This window comes from Antechinus flavipes, chromosome 3 (assembly GCF_016432865.1).
Source record: "Antechinus flavipes isolate AdamAnt ecotype Samford, QLD, Australia chromosome 3, AdamAnt_v2, whole genome shotgun sequence".
Classification (NCBI taxonomy): domain Eukaryota; kingdom Metazoa; phylum Chordata; class Mammalia; order Dasyuromorphia; family Dasyuridae; genus Antechinus; species Antechinus flavipes.
The window spans coordinates 542,980,581-543,002,623 of NC_067400.1; the positions used below are offsets into that span (position 1 = coordinate 542,980,581).

General features: G+C 35.7%; 1 protein-coding gene across 2 annotated transcripts in view; it reads right to left on the reverse strand.

Annotated features, from left to right (window-relative positions):
* Positions 1-22,043, reverse strand: part of EBPL (EBP like) — a 39,620-nt gene that overhangs the window by 14,448 nt on the left and 3,129 nt on the right. Inside the window, exons 1-2 of one of the 2 annotated variants that reach the window (XR_007952180.1) lie at positions 2,555-2,599; positions 58-127 (exon numbers count right to left, since the gene is read on the reverse strand). Coding sequence is in view for 1 of the 2 variants with exons in the window: in XM_051987360.1 (XP_051843320.1) it covers positions 58-127 (70 nt within the window). In the remaining variant the exon portion in view is untranslated. Of the gene's footprint in view, positions 1-57; positions 128-2,554; positions 2,600-22,043 lie in introns of those variants that run through there. The other variant, XM_051987360.1, reaches the window with a different exon arrangement.

Genomic DNA, 22,043 nt, shown 5'->3' on the forward strand with positions numbered 1-22,043 from the left:
CACTAAGATTATTAAGCTCCTCAAAATATTGCAAAATTCAAATTAAAAAATACTTACATAATGAAGCAATTATGCCATCTGAGTCTGCCACACTTCCTACTAAAGACAAGTAGACAAAAGGACCCTCCTAAAGAAAAAGAAAACAATAGAACATTTACTATTATTTCACTAAACCATCACACAGAATTATATCTATACCTCATGAGTCTTCCTGCATAATGTAATTGAAACTATGCCATTGCAGGGAACATTATCCTTGAGTACACAAAGTGGTCATTTCAGAATTTTCAGAGATACACTTGAATTATAAGATAGAGACTTTCCTGAAGAGTCACATGCAAAGTCAGGTATATAACTGAATGTTTTTTTTCATTGGTTTATGCCATAAAAATAAAAAACGTTCTTATGGGAAATAAAACACAACACAATCAGCAATGAAAGAAGCAACCATTCCTAGCAAAGAAGCAGCAATGTTGTCACCATGTAGTAGCTGCCTATTGGCAACATGGTCAGTCAATCATTCAATGTGTATTAAGTACGTACCATATGCCAGTCAAGAGGGCAGCTAGGTGGCTAAATGAATAGAGTGCTGGGCATGGAGTCAGGAAGATCTGAGTTCAAATGCACCCTCAGATACTCACTATCTATGTGATTCTGGACCAGTCACTTAATCTCTGTTTGCCTTAATCCACTGGAGAAAGAAATGGCAAGACACTCCAGTATCTTTGCCAAGAAAATTCTATGGACTATATGGTCTATGGGATGATGAACAGTTGGACATGATACAACAACAAACAACAATGACATGCCAGTCACTGTGCTAAGCTCTAAAGATACAAAGAAAGAGAAAAAACAGTTCCTGATCTCATGAAGTTTCCAATCTGATGGAGGAACAACACATAAAAAGGAGCTAAAAAGTGGGAGGTTAGGAGGATACTCATTGTGAGGGCATGATGAATCCAGAGGAGTGTAGCTGGATGGAAAATGAAAGAATGGCTGATCTGGCTGTCTACCTTGAATGAAGGATTTCTCCATTCACTGTCCACTTTCTATCTTTTCTAATCAGAAAGGGAAGGGGCTCTAGGATCAGGGGACACAGAGTTTATGAAGTCATTTGGATAAAGTGTAAATCTTGGAATCAGTTCAAATCCTGCCTCAGACACTGGCAAGCTGTGTTACCCTGGACAAATAACTTAAATTTTCTGTGCCTCAATTTCCTCATCTATATAATGGGAATCATAATAGTACCTACTACATAGGATTAAGAGGATCAAATGAGTATATATATATATATATATATATATATATCTGCCAACCTTAAGTGCTAGTTACAGTGGTAATGACAATGAAGATGATGAAATAGAAATGACAATGCATATAGAGTTGGTCTGAAATTCCAATTTTGCCACTTGTTATTTATGTAACCTTGGAACCTAGCTTCAATGCTCTAGCCTCTGATAATGAGGAGATGACCCAGATGGTCTCTGCAAACATTCCTAGCACCAGGACTATACTCCCTGGTTACTTTGTCTTTCTCGGGCTATTTTCCTCATTTATAAAATTATGGGGCTAGAACAGAAAATTCCTTTATCAACTTTTTTTAATCATTATCTTTTGTTTTGATATTAATTCACTTCTTACCTGTTTTACCTAGAAAGTTATCCTTTATAGCAAAGAAAAAAGAACAAAAAATAAAGTTCCACAAAAGGATCAGATGATTTCTAAAGTGATTTCCAACTATAAAATCCCATGAACTTTGAGAAGGCATGCCCTACTGTGCCACATGAAAAGGGGAACTCCTGAGGTCTTATGCCTGCTGGGAGTTGTGATATCCACAAAAAAATTCCCTCTGTCACAACCTAGTAAAACTATTCTTATCTTTAAATAACAACAAAAAGTTCTTATGTTTTTAAGAAATAAAAAACTTCACAGCTAAGCCTTTGAATTATAGCACAACTGTAAGTTTACCTGATCGCATGTTATTCTTCCAAGCCTGTCATATGTTAGTCAATTCCTTTTATATATTCTACATTCCAGTCAAAGTGGCTAGAATTTGTTATTCTTTGCACATGACATTTTTCCATCTTTTTCTGAACCTCTGTACAGACTTCTCCCCAGATCTCAGACCTTCTCTTTTCGCATTTCTACCTTTCAGAATATGTAACTCCTTTTAAGGTTCATCTCAAGTATCACCTCCCACATGAAGCTCTTCCTGATGCCCTGAGTTATTAACTCTCCACCTCATATTCCTTTATGTAGATTTATTTTATTTATATTTTACACTTACTTATCTATGTCCATGTGAATTGTTTAAGACAACTCTAAGGTAAGTAAAGTATAATTCTTATTTTTTATAATAAAAGAGATGATTGCACATGAAAATATAAATCTATTATGTATAATTTACTATTCCTTTAAAATATATGACAAAGTTATTGTGTAAATTTTTTCCCCCATCCTCCCCTACTTCCCATTCTAGAAATGGCTACCATTATGCACACATACAAATACACACACACAAAAATATATATATGTAAAATGACTGTATACTTACTTATCACTTTTTTCTTTGGGATCATACAATATTATGATATATTCTTTAAAGAGAAAAAAATCTGATATTAAAAAACTTATACAGGAATACAGGACTAATAAGTCATGTGTAAGTAATGTCTTGTTGCTCTAGACTATGCTTCTCCTACCTTCCAGCACACCAGGACCTCCCTATGAAAAGCATCTTGCTATGTATCATGCAATTACATATGTTCATCCCTTCCCCTCTTGTTCTGGGAATAATAATCAAATAAGTGGTACCACTGCTACTTAAACAGGAGTGACTACTAACTGCCTTATGGCACTCTTTACTATCCCTTTGACTGTTAGGCCTAAAACTTCTTCCCTGGCTACTACTTTCTCATATGTCAAGTCAACAAGCATTTGTTAATTGCTTATTATGTGCCAGCTACTATGCAAAGTGCTAGAAATAGAAATGCAAGAGAAAGATAGTCCCTCCCTAAAGAGGTTTATTTTACAGAGAGAACCCAAGAGAATCAGAAATGCAACCTGGAGAAGGAAGATAGGGTAAGGCTTGGCCTTCTCTTGAAAATGGAGGTCCTGTGGCTCTCCTCAACAATGAGATGATCCAAACCAGTTCCAATTGTTCAGTAATGAAGAGAACCAGCTACACCCAGAGAGATAACTATGGGAAATGAGTGTGGATCACAACATAGCATTTCCACTCCCTCTGTTTTTGTCCGCTTGCATTTTTGTTTTCCTTCTCAAGTTTTTTTACCTTCTTTCTAGATCCGATCTTTCTTGAGCAGCAAGAAAATTGTATAAATATGTATACATATATTATATTTAACATATACTTTAACATATTTAACATGTATTGGACTACCTGCCATTTAGGGGAGGGGATGGGTGGAAGAAGGGAAAAAGTTGGAACAGAAGGTTTTGCAAGAGTCAGTGTTGAAAAACTATCCATGCATATGATTTGTCAATAAAAAGCTATAATAATAATAAAAAAAGAAAATGGAGGTCCTGCACTAATACATTGTTGGTGGATTTGTGAATGAATCCAACCATTCTGAAGAGCAATTTGGAACTATGCCCAAAGGGTTATCAAACTGTGCATACTCTTTGACCCAGCAGTGTTACTACTGGGCTTATCTCCTAAAGAGATCTTAAAGGAGGGAAAGGGATCCACATGTGCAAGAATGTTTGTAGCAGCTCTCTTTGTAATGGTGAGAAACTGGAAACTTGAGCGGCTACCTATCAGTTGGAGAATGGCTGAATAAGTTATAGTACATGAATGTTATGGAATATTATTGTTCTGTAAGAAATGACCAGCAGGATGATTTCAGAGAAGTCGAGAGAGACTTACATGAACTGATGCTGACTGAAGTGAGCAGAACCATTGTACGTGGCAAAATCAATATTATACAACAATCAATTCTAATGGGCGTGACTCTTTCCAACAATGAGATGATTGATGCCAGTTCCAATGATCTTGGAACTACAACTAGAGAGAGGATTGTCGGAACTGAATGTGGATGACAACATAGCATTCTCACTCTTTTTGTTGTTGTTCACTTGCATTTTGTTTTCTTACTCATTTTCTTTCCTTTTTATTTGATTTTTCTTGTGCAGCAAGAGAATTGTATAAATATGTTTACACATTGGATTTAACATATATTTGAACATGTATAACATATATTGGATTGCTTGCCATCTAGAGGAGGAGTGCTTACTTTTAAATTTGAATCTTCAGACTTGAGCACAGTGCTCAGCACATAGTTGGTACTTTAAAAAATGTATATTTCTTCAGATATCAGAACCAGGACTCAAATGTAGATCTTCTAACTTAAAAGTCCAATGTGCCTACAAGAAACCTTTCATGCAATTCCTGTGTGATACAGAAAGTCATTTGCCATCTTCATACTTTAGTATTTCTTACTGAAGCAAGGATATTGGTAACAGATGTTTATTTAAGATTCCAAGATGTTCTATAAATTTTAATGAGGCAACTTCCATAAAGGTGGCTCTGACAAAATGGGTGTCCCCCTCTATAAATTTTAATGAAGCAACCTCCATAAATATGTCCTGATAAGATAGGTGTCTCCCTCTATAAATATTAATGAGGCAACCTTCATAAAGATGGCTCTGATAAGATGGATATCCCCCTCTGAACTAGAAGGAGAGATATTTTTCCTGGATAAAAGACTGATTCTTTTAATAGACAACACTGCTCTCTTTTCTATGGAAAATAGAAAAGGGTCCACAAATATTCTTTGTCAGCTATATAAATGGCTACAAGTCTAATTCTGTCCACTTTAAAGAGACAAACACATGGCACTTCTCTCAATTTGGGGAGATGATTCAAGAGCTGAACTCTTCGTAGCTCACATCATGTCACAATGTATTCCATGCAAAAGGCTTCTTGAGGAACACAGTGATGCAGAGCTCATATGTGTGCAATAGGCTGACGCCACATGAGGAGTGTGCATGAATCAGATCTCCCAAGGGATCAGAGGCTTTCCCATTGGAAACAATGACTCAAATCCCATTCATTCTAGGTACAGTATTTCCTTCTGTCCCTTATCCAGTAAAGAAACTTAACATGAAACAGAATAAATCTTTTATAAAACTGATCACTTTCATTTAATGAGCACTTTAATATTTGCACAGTGCTTTATAAATATTACCTCATTTGATCCTCACAACAATCTGTGAAGTGGGTGCTATTGTAATTATATAGAATTTTTAAAAGGTTTGCAAAGCACTTCATATATATGTTATTGGGTCCTCATGACTCTGAGGTAGGTGTTATTATTATTCCCATTTTCCAGATGAGAAAACTGAGGCAGAAAGAGGTAAAGTGACTTGTTCTGCACTACACAACTCGTAACTGGTCTTCCTGATTTCAAGTCCAATGTCTTGCCCAGGATCACATAGGTATATATAAGGATGATAGTGGGCATTACAGTACTAGAGAGATTTCGAGGGATGTGGGTCGGGCATACAAAACTGATTTTGTTAAAACCACATAGGGATGCCTATCAAAGCTACCAGAACTATTATTTAATCTTCCCTGTGAGCTAGGTATATCCCAGAAGTTACATAGAATCAAGACTAAGACATTGTCCCTGTGCACCGTTCTGATCATTTAAATTAAAAGAATACTTCTGGGAAATGAAAACTTCATTCACTAGAACATAGTTTTTCTTACACTGTGGAAGCACACCTAGAATTCAGAAATACAAGGCTTCAGTGAATCCCATTTATGGGATTATTAAAGCTAGCTTAGTTCCATGTGGAAGAAAAAGCTTTATTCACAACATATTTAGTGCTGCTATTTTGAATAACATTTATTAAGTACCTACTATGTGCCAGATACTGTGCTAAACATTTCACAACATGATAGTTGATCTACACAATAATCCTGGGAGGTTGGTACTATTTTTTGTCCCCATGTTACAGAGGAAGAAATCAAGACAAATGGAGGTTAAGTTGCAATCCAGGTTCACACAGTTAGTCTCTGCAACTGATTTAAACTCAGCTTTTGTTGACTCCATTCTATTCTATTCATTGTGTCCCCTTGTTATTTGGAAGAATATAACCCTGAGTCCAGTTGTCGGATCCAGTTTACACAGGAAACATGGAATTGTAAGATGCTGGCATTGAAATCGCCTTTGAAGAAAATCTAATCCAAATCTTCATCCTTCATTTTAGAAATGGGAAAACTGTGAAAGTAAGCCAACCAGCTTGTTAATGCATGAAACATGATTTTATGATGGCAAAAGTAGTGCCTAAAAAGGTTTAGGTAATGATTTTTCTTGTGTTTAAAATGAAAGGACTGAATTAGAGCTGTTTTCTGTTTATGTGAATCAAAGAGGATCTTTCAACAGAGGACCATTGCAGGAGAAGCTAGGAGATTAGGACTTTGCAGCTTTCCACTATTTTTCTATTGCTACTTTTTAATTTAACTACTCCAAATAAGAGAAAAACTATGAGAATTTGGATTCTCTTCAGTGATCTGATTAAGGATTGAAGGACAATTATTTCAAACACACCATGACTTCTGATATCCAGCCAGGTCCCAAGACTTCACTAATCTCTATCCTGACCAAGAGTAAACACTTGTGCTTTATCCTTTCATATACTCTTCCTCCAATCCATCATGAATTTCTAGGAGAATAAAAATCAAATCAGTATCATCATTTATATTGTGAAAGGTGCTTCTAGTCATTGGAAATCAGTGTTCAACCACCATGTGAAAGACTATTCCAAATCACTAATAATAGAAGAAATATAAATCAAAATGACTAAGGTTTCACTACACACCCAGCAAATTAGCTAAACTAACAAAAGATGGGAATGGTCAATGCTGAAGGGCTTGTGAAAAGACAGGCACACTGAACACTACCTGGTGAAGCTGTGAAGTGGTCCAAATGTACTAGAAAGCAATTTGTGATTATGGTAAGAAAAAGACTGAAATATTCATATCTTTTGATCCAGAAATTTATTCTATTACCTGAAGAGAAAGTGGAAAGAGCAATGGATAGAATGCTTCATGTCAATTAGTCCGATAATCAGTCTACATTTATTGAATGCTTACTGTTTAATGAATTAGGCACTGTGCTAAGCACTGGAATCAGAAAGACCTAAGTTCAAATTCTGTCTCAGACACTAGCTGTGGGACCTTAGGGAAGTGCTTCTCTCTGTGACTGAGTTTTCTCATTTATAAAATGAAAGTTTGGGGAATGATGGCTCTAAGGTTCTTTCCAGATTTATAACTATTCCAAAATATTCATATATACTCTTTGTGCCTGTCCTGTGGTAGAGCATTAAGAATTCTATTGGTCTGATCAGTCATAGTTGGAAACACTTTACCTAGACCCCAAAACAATGATGTCACTTTGGTCCTCTTAGAGCATGAAGGACAACATATTGTATGGATAAAGAAGAGGTACTTGGGATTTGTTGATTGTCCAACTGATGCACATAAAGAGACCTCATAGTGTACATGCACTATCTCTTTGTGTTCAGGTCCAAAAATCATCTCTTCCATTATTTATTGCAAAATGATTATTGATCCTATAATACTAGGAAGTAAATGATTAAAAAGAAATTTTCATCTATATACACTATTTTGATTATAGCTACACTTTTTGTCACAGTGAAGTAAAAATAATTGGTCAGTTAGGGAATTGAGGAATGCTGAAATAATCTGAATTCAATGGAATGTTTATATATTATATTACTCTATATATGTATTATGTTACTGTATACACATATATACTATAGAGTATGTATATATTACTATATACATACACACATATATATTATTACATACATACATACATATATATGTAAATGAATCAGCAAGACTTAGGTGAAATTATCAGAATGGACCTAAGATTGAGTAGGGCATACAAGGTTCCTACTCCAGGCCTGAGTCTCAGAGGGCTCCCACACAATGGAACACCCATTTCAATCCACAAAGAGGTGCTAAAAGGTGGCCAAGAGTCCCAGAAAATATTCCATGTCCATCCAACACAGTTCAAGGCTGAACTTTTGCCTTTGCTGTTTTTTCCCCTTCTGTGTTAATATTTTTTTTCAATTACATATAAAGATAGTTTTTAACATTCATCTATGCTACCTTTTCATTGTTAACCATCATGACTTACTTTGAAAATACAATGTATCTAGTTGAATATAGTGTTACAGATGATAAATTCAATAATAACATAAATGCACATAAATGTGCACAGCGACAATGTATGGGCAAGAATTTTACGTGCTGCTAACTTAGTCACAGTCAAAAGCTTGGGTTTGTATGGTGGACAACATTGACAGTAATAGGACAATTTTTTTTTAACCTAAAGTAAATATCAAAATGTTGTAAACTACTTTCCTGGAATATCTGACTCTTGGTATTCCAAATGATGAGGAGTGAGGAGGACTTATTCTTTGCCTTCCACTGGTCATGCATATTGTATAGAACTGTAAGGATGACAGTCATATGATCTATAATTATAATCCAAATTCAGACAATTATTTCTGCTCTATACAGTTAGATGGCTCAATGTATAGAATGCCAAACTTGAAGTCAGGAAGAATTATCTTCCTGAAGTCAAAGTGGCTGAGGCACTTATTAGCTGTGTGACCCAGGGCAAATTAACACTGTTTGCCTCAGTTTCCTCATCTGTAAAATGAGCTGGAGAAGGAAATATCTAGTATATTTGCCAAGAAAGCTGCAAATGTCACAATGAGTTAGACAGGATTAAACAATGCAATTCAGTGCAATATATCTTGTGAAAAGGGTTTTGAATAGTAACTACACTACTTTTTTATTGCTGTGGGAGATGTGAAATTAGCCAGTCATTTTGAAACAAATAACATGAAGAGATGATTTTTGCACCTGAACACAGAGATAGTGCATGTACACTATGAGGACTTTTTATGTACATCAGTTGGACAACCAACAAATGCTAAGTACCTCTTCTTTATCTATTATTCAAAATCTTTATCAAAAAATCAGTAAATATAATTCACATGAACTTATTCATTTTGACATAAATTTTAATGCCAAATATTGATATAAGCATCCCCCAATATTTGCCTTGACCCTTATTTTCTATGTAAAAATAAGAGACAACACATATAATGTTAGTCAATAATAGTTTCTAACCATTCTCCTCTCTCCACAATGGAAATGTTCACAGATTAGGAAGAAACAGGAACCAACCCAGGCTCTATAATTAATTTTCAACAACTTATTGGGAGAGTATCATGGTGAAAATAATAGTGTTGGACTTAGGAAGAACTAGATTAAAATTTTGCTTCTAACATTTGTTAGCTGGGTAATGATGAAAAAGTCTTTAACTTCCCTGAATCCTGGTTTCCTCATCTGTAAAATCAGGAAGATAATATTTGTATTTCCTCCATGATTTTTGTGACTTTTAGGACCCAGGGCTGTTGTGAACCTCCAAGTTAGATAAAATGTGTAAAGTTCTTTGTAAGCATTAAATTGATACAATAAATTTAAAAAACCCAACTAGATTAGTACTGTGATTATTATTACAACCTATGGTTCAATAGAAAAAGTCCTTAACTTAAAAGTCATAGGACCTGAGTTCAAATACTGCCTCTGCTACTTAATACTTGTGACTTCTTGGGCAAGTATCCCTAATCTTTTTTTTTTTCCTTTTTGCTGAAACAACTGGGGTTAAATGACTTATCCAGGATCACACAGCTAGAAAGGTTATCCCTAACCTTGTACAATAATTCAATGAGTAAGTGACCTATCTCTAAGTTCATTTCCACTAACAGTCCTAACCTTCTCTGCTTCCTGAAATAAGCTGTTAGCCCAATGCTATGCCCTCTTTGGCAGACAGTACAAGATTATGTTGCCAGAGGCTGATGTGCAAGCCACCAGTGAAAACTGTCATCTAACCTCATTACTGACTACCTATCTCTAGGAAGGTACAGCATCCTTAGAAAAGACATGCCCCCTTTTCTCATTCCACCACAGGGCTTAGGACATTGCAGTTTCAGATGATTTGTGTCCACAGAAGCTAATAAAATAGATAAGGCTTCTAGAGAGGGGCATCTATCTATAATGGTTATAAATAATTCAGGGTCTAACCTTGCAAGATGACCCATGCTCAACTCCTGTGAACATGTATGAAAACCACCTTCTGCTTCCAACAAGAGAGCAGAGTATAATGAAGGAAAGAACAGATGTCTCTTCATTCTCGGGATCCGTCCAAAAAGAAAAAAGTGAAAAGAAAAGCAGAATGAGTTGGCTACACACAGTTCTTAGCATGGTGCTTGGCACATAGTCAGTACTTAATAAGTGCTTTTCCACTCACTCATTCATTGATTTATTCATACAGAATGTTCTCTTAGGCTGCTCAGAAACACCAAGTCATTTACCAGCCCCCTTTGCCACCAGACAAACTTAAATATTAAACAAATCACTGTTTAAACAGTAAATATTCATTTGATCCACTTGATTATTAAAAGCTGTAACAAATATGCAGTGCAAATGGGCTTACAATTGGCACTCTTCCTTTCTGCCAGTCCCATGAATATCATCTCTTTCAGTACCATGGCTACCACCAAGCAGCCATTCAGAAATGTCCTGATGCATGAGGAAAGGTTTTCAACGACATGGTTTGGGTGGTTATGAACCTGATGGGGGGCCCTTATGGCTCCCAGGGTACCGTAGTTATCCTCTCAGCAACTCACCAGAACCAAGTCAGGTTTCCATTTTTGGTGACACATTGAAAAGTAGATGCTGGCACAAATAGGACAAAAATAAAAGACAAAAAGGAGTGGCTCAGAAGGAGAAAAAGGGAGGGAAATTTTATCTTTCCTATTCGGTGGACATGTTCTCATTGGGTAGACCTCCCATCTAGAGCTCTGATACTCACTTTTCTCAGGCCCTATGTGACATAGTAGACAACTCTTCCCAACTTTTGTTGAGGAGATTACTGGAAAGAATTCCTCCTTCCCCTTAGAAAGCCACTTTTCCCTCATCTATCACAGCAAGACCATGCCTGCTGATTATCACAGCATTTGTAGTATTTCCCCTGGGCCAGAATACTGCTGTTTCTGGAGGCTTTTCTCTCTGTTGCTATTTCCTCCAGTAAACTTATTTAAGATGCAAACTGTTCTCCATTCTATTAACCTTTGCAGTATTCATACAAAAGGGGAGTAGATGACTGTCAAGGTTTTTGTTTGGTTCATTTCATTTTAAGTTTCATGTGTTTTATATAAATTAAAGAAAGAGAAAAAGATGTGAAATTCCATGTGACTCCTGAGAATTCATCAGGAATTTGCTCCTAGTACAATGCAAACTCTGCAGAGAAGGGTTTTCCTTTTTTATCTTTAAATCCCCTATGCCTGGAATGGTACTTAAATGCTTGCTGAATTGATCTCCCTCAAAAAGGATTGGCTATTTAAAACAAAAATAGCACTTTTGAAATACCCTTCTATTCAATGTCTATGAAGAAAATCAGTCCCAGACTGAAATCTCTCATCTGAAAAGCAAGATCAAGTAACCAATTTCTAGCCTCACTCATCATCTAAAAAGAACAGACTGAATTTTTACAAAATGCTTTGATATCCTTAAAATAGAGCTCTTAACCAAGATATTAATAAAAATAAATGCTTAAGTGAAGGAGCTCCTGGAGTATAATCAGGCTGTTTCTTAAGGAAGATGTATTGAATTTTTTAGTTTCTAGCTTTAATTAAAAAATAAAAACCTCAAAGAAATGTTATGGAAATTTCAATAAAAGATTCAATTTAATTAGAACTGTACTTGTATGAACATGCATTCCAAAAGAACCTCAGGGAATACTGTATAACATTTAGTTATGATAGGTACAATAGAAGGAACTATTGAAAGAGCAAGGATATATATTAACTCTGTCCTAAACTCATTAGTTAGTTCCAAATGCAAATCACACACACACAAAAAAATAGTCAAATGAGGGTTGATGTTATCCTATCATGGCAACAAGATATATCCCCATTGACTAAAGGATCAGCTGCCCCAACCTTCTAGGGTTGCCCTCAGCAACTAAGCTTTAGTACCCTCACAGATGTGTGCTGCCCAGCAGTCCTCCTAATGAGACGACATCTTCTATTTGATAAGAATTGACCAGAGTGGACATGCTGCCTGATGAAAATGAAATAGGACACAGGCTCTATCAAAATGAAGATAAATTAAGGAATCAAATAGGCACACCAGGTCTATCATTCCTGCCACATGCTAGCTGGATACTTGTCACCAGTGCTTCCAACACATTTCTCTCCTCTTGGAAAAAGGTTAAAAAACAACAACAACAACAACCAAAAAAATAAACCCTTTTCCTGTTTCACAAAGACTTATATTCTGAAAATATGACTTGAAACACTTTCCCCACTTTAATTTACAACATAGATAGGACACTGGACTTGGAGTCAAAAAGCTGAATCTAGTCTCAGATGTTTAATAGCAGAGTGATTAAGACCACTTAATCTTTTAACATCACTTTAGCCCCATCCAATTCTTTCTCATCTGTAAAATGAGCCTAATAATATCACCTACCTCAAAGAATGATTATGATGATCAATTAGATACCATACATATAAAGCTCTTTGCAAACTATAGTGTTATGCAAAGAGATAGATTATTTTAATTATTTACTATTGTGACTAAAGTATGAAAAAACAAACCAAAAATATACTCGTTGCCCAAATCAAAAATATAGCTAGAACAAGGGAAGTAAACATTCTGATATATTCTGTTCTAGCCAGACATCTGGAGGGTCGTATTTAGTTTTGAGGGATACTGACAAACTCAAATGTATCCAGGAGAAAGAAAGTAAGACAGGACAATGTCTGTAAGCCATGCCACAATATGGAATGATACAAAGAACATGAAGTATTTAGCTTAGAGAGAAGAAGACAAAGGTTCAATGAGAGCTGATTATAAGTACTTAAAAGACTGACAAATGGAAGAAAGAGTGGATTTATTCTATATAACTGTGGAGTCTCAATTAGAAGCAATGGAAAACTATAATAAGTCCATCTACTAGGGTTCCACTAGGTTCCCCTCTCTCCCCCAAAATGACTTAGGCGAGTTTCCTCATTTCCCCAAAAAGGAGACTATATTGTTCTTTGGGACTTGATTAGCTCATAGGGCAAAAGTCTCAAGCTTTACCTCCCCTGATGCAATATCCTAGTAGCCTCTGGTCATATTGACAAGTTTTATGTACACTTCAGAGAATAATAAAAAGGAAACACAGTCATCACACTCCACCCTGTAGACCAGAGGCATTTCTAAATAGAGATAATGGGGTCTTGCTTCCCCAGGTTTAAATGAGTGTCCTTCCTATGCTATAGCTAAGTAAACTTCCTTTTGTTTACTCTTGAATGACCTGTGATCAGTTTGCAGAAACTGAACTAACAGGTTTCCAGCAGCAGTTGAGCCTGCTCCTAACAAAAGAAAGGGATTTAAGTTCTAGGGTCATAGATTTGGCCCAATTTGATCAAGAACTTTATATATATACATACATACATACATACATACACGTATGTGTGTGTGTTGTGAGAAATGATTTTTCTGTCTATTAATAATCAGTTATTAATTCAGATTAAGGTTTTCCCTTTTTGTTTCCTCATTCAGAAAGAAATCCCTATAGGTTATTCAGTCAATCTCTGTAGGTTGCTGATAGTTAAGACTGCTCAAATCCTCGGGGTTCATGCCTTTGGATCTTGGATGGGCATCCACCCAACTAGGAGAACTTACAAGCAGAATGCTATCCAATTAAAATATTGCCCTTAGACCTGTATGTGCCAAAATGTTTGTAGCAGCCCTATTTGTAGTGGCTAGAAACTGGAAAATGAATGGATGCCCATCAATTGGAGAATGGCTGGGTAAATTGTGGTATATGAATGTTATGGAATATTATTGTTCTGTAAGAAATGACCAGCAGGATGAATACAGAGAGGACTGGCGAGACTTACATGAACTGATGCTAAGTGAAATGAGCAGAACCAGGAGATCATTATACACTTCGACAACGATATTGTATGAGGACATATTTTGATGGAACTGGATTTCTTTGACAAAGAGACCTAACTGAGTTTCAATTGATAAATGACGGACAAAAGCAGCTACACCCAAAGAAAGATCACTGGGAAACGAATGTGAACTATCTGCATTTTTGTTTTTCTTCCCGGGTTATTTATACCTTCTGAATCCAATTCTCCCTATGCAACAAGAGAACTGTTCAGTTCTGCAAACATATATTGTATCTAGGATATACTGCAACATATCCAACATATAAAGGACTGCTTGCCATCTAGGGGAGGGGGTGGAGGGAGGGAGGGGAAAAAAATTGGAACAGAAACGAGTGCAAAGGATAATGTTGTAAAAAAAAAAAAATTACCCTGGCATGGATTCTGTCAATATAAAGTAATTATTAAATAAAAATTAAAAAAAAAAAGAAATATTGCCCTTAGGAAATAAATCCCTGTCTCTCCTTGGAATTTTCCATTAGAATTTAGGATGACTTAGCTCATGAATAGGAAAATCAACCAAGGAGGTCTGGATAGAGATGGATTCTTTTGCTTAGATTGCTGGAGACCGTTGAATCTCATGATTAGGTCACATTTTCTGCAGAAGGAGCAGAAGTCTTTTTGTCCACCTCCTTATTGCTATGACCACCCCTTATTGATCATTAACCAATCAAGTCGATTCCCATACTAAGGAATATAACTTTTTCCAAAGACTTTTTAAAACATTTAGTATTTCCAGGAAGAGTCTTTGGTTTATGAGAGAAAGTCAAATGAGCATCATTTAATTATCTGCTAGTCATAATTAATAACATTGGTGATTAACTATCCAAAATTAATGTGCCTTGAACTTTTCATACATGATAATATTTAACAAAAACTGATGTCATGTGGTGCTTGGTTAGGAATTAAGGTATGTGAATATGACATCCCACCCAGGATAAAGTGACCATGAAGAATCTAATGATCATGCTGTTAACTCAGCTTCTAACTCCCTGAGTTTCCTCTTCCCTCTGATTGGATAGGGTAGCCCTAAATTCCTTCTATAGCTTTCTTTATAGAATATGGATCTGAAATTTCCAGCCAACTCTCCACTTTCTATCTGTAGCTCTGCTTGGTTTGAACCCTACAATCCCTGCCAGGTACCCCATTCCCTAATATAACTTCCCTTTCCCCTCAGCCTTGTTTTGTTTATTGTCTTCCTTCATTAGAATGACCTTAGAGCAGGGATCATCTTTGTCTTTCTCATTTGTATCTTCAGCACTTAGGACAGTGCCTGGAAACTCAGTAGGCTTATTGAATTGAACTGAATCAGGTTGTGTGAATGGTCCAGACTGTTAGAACTCCTCTACAAGTCCCAATGATTTTTCTAGTCTCCAGAGTAAATTTCCTAATGATGAAACTGTCTCCAAATGGTATAGACTGTTAATATGAAAAATAAACTTTTTTGTTATTTCAAAAATTTTAACAGAGGCTTGATGACCATTTATTAAGGAGGCTGAAAGAATATTCCTTCCTATACTAGATAGGAAGATGCTTTAGTAGCTCTCAGAGCCCTTTCAATTCCAAGTCTTTCCCGTGTTAACACCTTAGCCACTGTACTTTGGCATACTGTGGCCCCTGCTCCCAGAAGTTCACACCTGACAGCCACAACCTTGCTCCCTATCTATCTCCCTTTTCTTTAGAAATAAATAGTCAACAAGATACCAGATGAATGAGTTTTAAAGTGAATCAAGCAGGCCAGGGGAGCTGAAATAAGATAAATGAGCCTATACTAAATGGCTACCTACTGGAGCAAATCCTAATCAATTGTCTTTTGATTAGCTGAAAGCACTACATTTTTAGGCATACAATTTCTGTAGAATTTGAAGCTGATATTTATAAAGCATCTTTAGTTTTAAGGGATAAAAATATTTGTTAACACCAAGAGTGAAGAGTGGGATCTTGCTTCACAGTCATATAATGAAATATATTGTCTGAAAGGAACCAATATCCTAACCATAGGCATAGAATCACAGATTTAGGACTAGAAGGAACATGGGAGGTAATTGAGTTCAAGCCTCTTACCTTACAGAAGAAGGAGGTAAGGAGAAGATGGTTGTTCAAATATGCTCAACTTTTCATGACCCCATGGATCACAGTATTTCAATACTGTCCATGGAGTTTTCTCGTCAAAGATGCTAAAGTGGTTTCCCTCTCCAGTTGATTGAGGCAAAGAAGGTTAAGTGACTTGCCCAGAATCACAAAACTAATAAATGTCTGATGCTGGATTTGAACTCAGGTCTTCCTGACATCTGGCTTAGTACTCTAGGCAGTATGGTGCTATTTAATTGCCACCCAGGACCTAGGAGGTTAAGTATTTTGCCTAAGGGTACTTAGATAAGTAAAAGACAATGCTAAATTTCAAATTCGGATATTATAACTTCAAAGCTTGTTTCCTTTCCACTGTTCTATGTTAGAAACATGCTTTTCTGTCTGAATTCCCCATTCCAATTGTTTTTCATATGTGGAAGCCTAGCCAGTTATTAGTAAATGTTTAATCTTTTTAAATTTGAAAAAAAAAAACTTTTTTAAAAATCAAGAATGATCAAGTAAACAAAAAAGTGACTAAGTCAGAAATTATGCCCAAAAGTCCAGACCTTTTCCATATTGTTATGACGTAATTGCTTGCCTCTGTTCCGTCTCTAAGTACATTACTGTTCTAAGTCTTTCTTCACTCTACCATTCTGTATCTTTCCATAATTGTCATTTTAAGTTCAATTGTATTCTATAAATATTAATATAGTTTCACTTTTTTTTGGTGGGGAGGGATAGGAAGATTACCACTTCTCATCCTTGGTTTTACCTTCAAGTCACTTTTGGATGGGTCAGAAGGAATTTCTCAGAACTGAGATAGAAGATAGATTCTGGATAGAGGGAAAGGGTAAATGATGCCCAGAGAGAGCAAATACTGTGTGCAAAGGGAGAAAGGTGCTAAGTTTCAATTACCCATCCTAAGGAAATAGACAGAAAAATAAAAGGCAATGAGCAAGAAATTATTAGTGTGGAGAAGCAAAAGAATACCTTGAGATAAAGGATTATTTTATAGGAAAAATTCATTAAAAAACAGCTAACCATGCTAATTTTGGATATCATACTTTCCTCACTAAAACTCACAGGGAGTTTCACTGGGTAGCCTATATACCTTTTGAGTTACACTGAATTTAGAATTCGAGGACCTGTGATTTCACCAGTGGGGATGCTCTTTCCACCAACTCAGATTATAATATGTTATAGAACAGAATTTCTTAACCCAGGGTTAATCTAGGAAGTTTTTTTCTTTTACTTAATAGTATTTTATTTTTTCTAATTACATGTAAAAAGTTTTCAACATTCATCTTTGTAACATTTTGAACTCCATTTTTTTTCCTTCCTCCTTTTCTTCCCTTCTCCCTAATATAGCAAGCAATTTGATATAAGCAATACATGTGCCATCATAAAAAAAATTTCCATATTAATCATGTTGTGAAAGACTCAACAAAAGAGAAAAAACTATGAGAAAGAAAAAAGCAAAAAACAAAAAAATGAAAATAGTATGCTTCAATCTACATTCAGACTACAGTTCCTTCTCTGAATATGGATGGCATTTTCCATTGGAGTTGTCTTGAACTGCTGAGAAGAGCTAGGTCTCTCATAACTGATCATCACATTGTGTTGATGTTACTATATACATGTTTTTCTGGTTCTGCTCACTTCAGTCAGCATTATGAACTTGTTTTAAAAAATATTTTATTAACTGTATTTCAATATAATTTTGGTTTCCTTTGTAACCCTATGTATTTTATTTTTTGCGTTTAAAAAACATTTTTGTGAGGAGTCCATAACCTTTACCAGATTACAAATGGAGTCCAAGACACCAACAAAATTAAAAAACTCTGCTCTGCACAATCTTTTAAAGCTATAGAGAAAAGAAGGGGATAAATCACATGTCCATAGTTGTAAACTAATGTATCAGAGATTCAGTTGAACCTATTTTCCTGATTGGAGATGTAGGTTGCTCAGTCACTGGTCTTGGAATCAAGATCCCAAATGGGAATTGAAATCCCACGTTCACCAACTTCCAGATGTATGACCAAGAAAGTCATGTAGCAGCTGTGCCTCAGTTTCCTGACTTGTAAAATGAGTTAGCTACATTTTGATGGTCTTGCATCACTATCCTGAGTTTTTCCTCTCACCAGGATAAAAATAAATATAAGGCATGAACATATGCACATGCATACTCTCTATTTCTCTCCCTCTCTCTCTGTTTCTGTCTGTCTCTTACACACACACACACACACACACACACACACACCCCAAAACCATAGTTTTATTGGATTGTTGAACATAACCAAATGACTTAAAAAGATTCATTTCCAGGTGCCTGCTGTTTTCAGAATCTCTAAAAGTCACAGCACTTGATCTCGCTTTTATTAACAGACTCCCAGGGCAAAGTTCAGGGATGTGACCTTTCATTTCTGATAGAAGAAACCATGTCTCAGTTCTTGGACAGCCCTCTGGATCTGAGGCCTCTTTTGGACAAGACCTTCCACAGGTAATCTAGTCTCGTTAGATGAGCAGGGACGATGGAAGGGAAGTTTCCATATATTACATACTGACAGAGAGGAGGCAGATGATCAGTGAGCTAGAGAAGGAGAACAAGCTGGAGGGGAGGGGGGAGGAGAAATGATTTGCTAAAGTGACCAGAATGACAAATAAGAGAGCCAGGGTCAGAACACAGGTTCTGATTCCAAATCTGTTATAATACTGGGATATAATATAATACAATAAAAATATAATGTAATTTTGGGGTAACAGAGTGGAACAGTGGATAGAGTTCTGGGTCTCTTCCTGAATTCAAATTCAGCCTTAGGCACTTAGCTACTGGCTATATACTACTAGACAAGTCACTTAATGCTGTTTTATCTCAATGTCCTCATCTTTAAAATTAGCTGAAGAAAAAAATGACAAACCATTCCAGTGTCTTTGCCAAGAAAACCCTAAATGGGCAACTGGAAAATAAGTGAATAACAAAAATATAATTTAAGAAAATAATACTTAATGTGTAGACTAAAATTATCCCATCTACAAAAAGAGAGACTGAGGCAGAGCTCTGAGCCAATGGCATTTTATTAAAGGGTTCATGGTCCCCTCTAATGAAGTGGACCTCAGATCTTCCTCACACTCTGAGATGCCTCCTCCTTCCAGGGCCCTATTTTTATAGCATGAGAGAAGGGCCCTCTCAGGGAAGCTAGAATGAGCTTCAGTTAATGAACCCAAAGACTTCAAGGCAATGGGAAAGGAGTCATCCCTGAAAGCCAACCCAAACTCTAGGAAACAAAACTGTTCTTTCTAGAACAATTATACCAAATATAGCATAATTCCATTGAATAAACAAAATAATATGTCATTAGGGTCACACGCTGAGAGAAGCAAGGAATACCTCCACACAAGATAAACAAGCCTCTTCTTAATTTGGACAGGAGGAAATGGTACAAGCTATCACAGTCAATGAGCTCAGTGATTATAAGATGGTCATCTGCTCCTATTGGACAAGAGACTAGTCCAGAAGTACAAAAATATTTTGAGGGACTTTTCATATCATTGTCACCTCTACTAAGTTGATTTTGATCATCATCACAAGACAAAACAAGAATGGAGGATCTTTAGTAAGCTTCCTGTAGTTAAGCAAGTGAACTTAGAATCTGCAGTTCATAGCTCTGGGGTCTTATAGACAGGACTTTGATAAGAGTCTACCAAATTGATTAATACTGACTGGAACAGAGTAGGGGTCCAAAATGAATTACTTTTCTCACTAAACTGAAATCAAAGTAGATGAAGAAAACTATACAAATATCCCTAATGACTTTTGGTGCAAAATTTTAAAATAAAACATTAGCAAAATGATTATAGCAACATATCACAAAGAATACACTTTATGACTAGATTTGATATTTACAAAGTGTGAATTTATTTATGTAATGAAAGTTTATTGGGCTGCCCAATGGGGTTGTAAAGGGAGAGACAGGGACAAATCTTAGCGAAATGCTTAACTCAGTCTTTTCTCAAGAGCTGTATTGTTCAGGGATTTTAGAAACTTTTTTCGAGGGAAAAATCACCACTTAGTACTTGGTGAACACTTCTAGTTTAGAAATTCTAAGTAACATAATAAGACAAGAAGGACTTACTAGAAAAGGAACTCCCATTCAAAAGAACTGCAAAATGCATAAAAAAAAAAAAAAAAAACTTGGAAGTCATGAATGTACCAATGAATAATTCAAAATATACATAAATACAATTATATTAATCAAACCACCAAAGGGATATTTAAGAAAGCTGACAAATCATAACATCAAAATTTGCTTGGAAGATCAAGAAAAGTAAAATAATGGAGGGAAAAAATAGAAATGAAGGCAGGCTTAAAATTAAACTAAAAAGCAGAGGCCATCTAAGATAATTTAGTATAGGTTAAAAAATAGAAAAGCAAATCAGTGGAACAGATTAGATAAAGAATCAGAAACAAATGAAGTCCCTATTTGGCAAGAACTGCTGAGAAAAATGGATAGTGATTTGGCAGAAATGAGATTTATATTCATATCTAATACCTTATTCCACAATTCGTTCAAAATGGATAAGTGACTCCAATATCTTTCTTTAATAGAGAACAAGATTGGATGCCTGACATGATTATGACTAGGGAGAAGAGTTCTTAACTAAACCAGAGATAGAGGTGATCAGAAAAGAAAAATATCAGATTATATGTCAATTATGTGAAATTGAGGGTACTTTTGGTTAAGGGGGTAATAAGAAAGATTATAAAGAAGCCCAGCTCTCCCACATGCACTCCCTGAAAAGAGCACTGTTAGAGGATAATGATAAAGAAAATGGAAAAGGGAGAAAAAAATAAGTTGCTTTATTCAATCCAAAAGTAGTTAGAAGTCAGCAGAAGTGTGAGAGAAGGGCTCTCAGAGAAATTAGAGTGAGTTTCCAATGGGAAATGAGGCACCCCAGAAAGCCAATCCAAACTCTAGGAAATAAAACTGAGTCTAACCATTGCTGAGAATTCTCAAGACGATTTTCCCACAGCCCCTCCAACCTTTTTCATTTTCCATTTTTGTCAACTTTGCCAATCTACGGGTGAAATGAGGAATTTTGGGATGGTTTTATTGCGTATTTCTTTTATTAGTGATTTGGAATAATTTTTTCATAAAGCTATAAATAACTTAGGTTTCTTTCTTGAGAACTACCTGTTAATATCCTTTGGCCATTTATCAATTGGGGAATTGCTTTTTATAAATTTGAATCGGATTGTTATACATCTTGCAAATGAATAATGGAGAAACTTGCTATAAAGGTTTCTTTCTTTCTTTTGTTGTTGAGGCAATTGGGATTAAGTGACTTGTCCAGGGTCACACAGCTAGTGTCAAGTGTCTAAGACTGAACTTGAACTCAGGTCCTCTTGCCTCCATAAAGTTTTCCTATTTTACTGTTTCCATTTTAATACTAATTGTATTTATTCCTTTGTATACACCCTTTTAAATTTTTGCCAAATAGTGAGTTTTTGTAATTGGGCTCTTAAGATTTATCAAATACTACATTCATTTGCTTTTTCATATTGTGTAGTTCTTCTGGTCCCCTGACCAACTTTTAGCAATGAACTGGTTTGATGATTACTGCTTTGTAGTAAAATGTTAAGGTCTGGTACTGTTACAGCCCCTATCTTTCTACCTTTTTCGTTCTTATTCTTAACATTAGTTTTATAGCTCTATAAAGTAAATTAATTGGTATGATACTGAATAAGTAAGTTAACTTAGTATTGTCATTTTATTATATTAGTTCAGCCAACCTGTGGGCATGTAACATTTTTCCAAATATTGAAATGTTATCTCTACTACTGTAAACATTGTTTTGTAGTTGTATCATATAGTTCCTGTGTATATCCTAGTAGA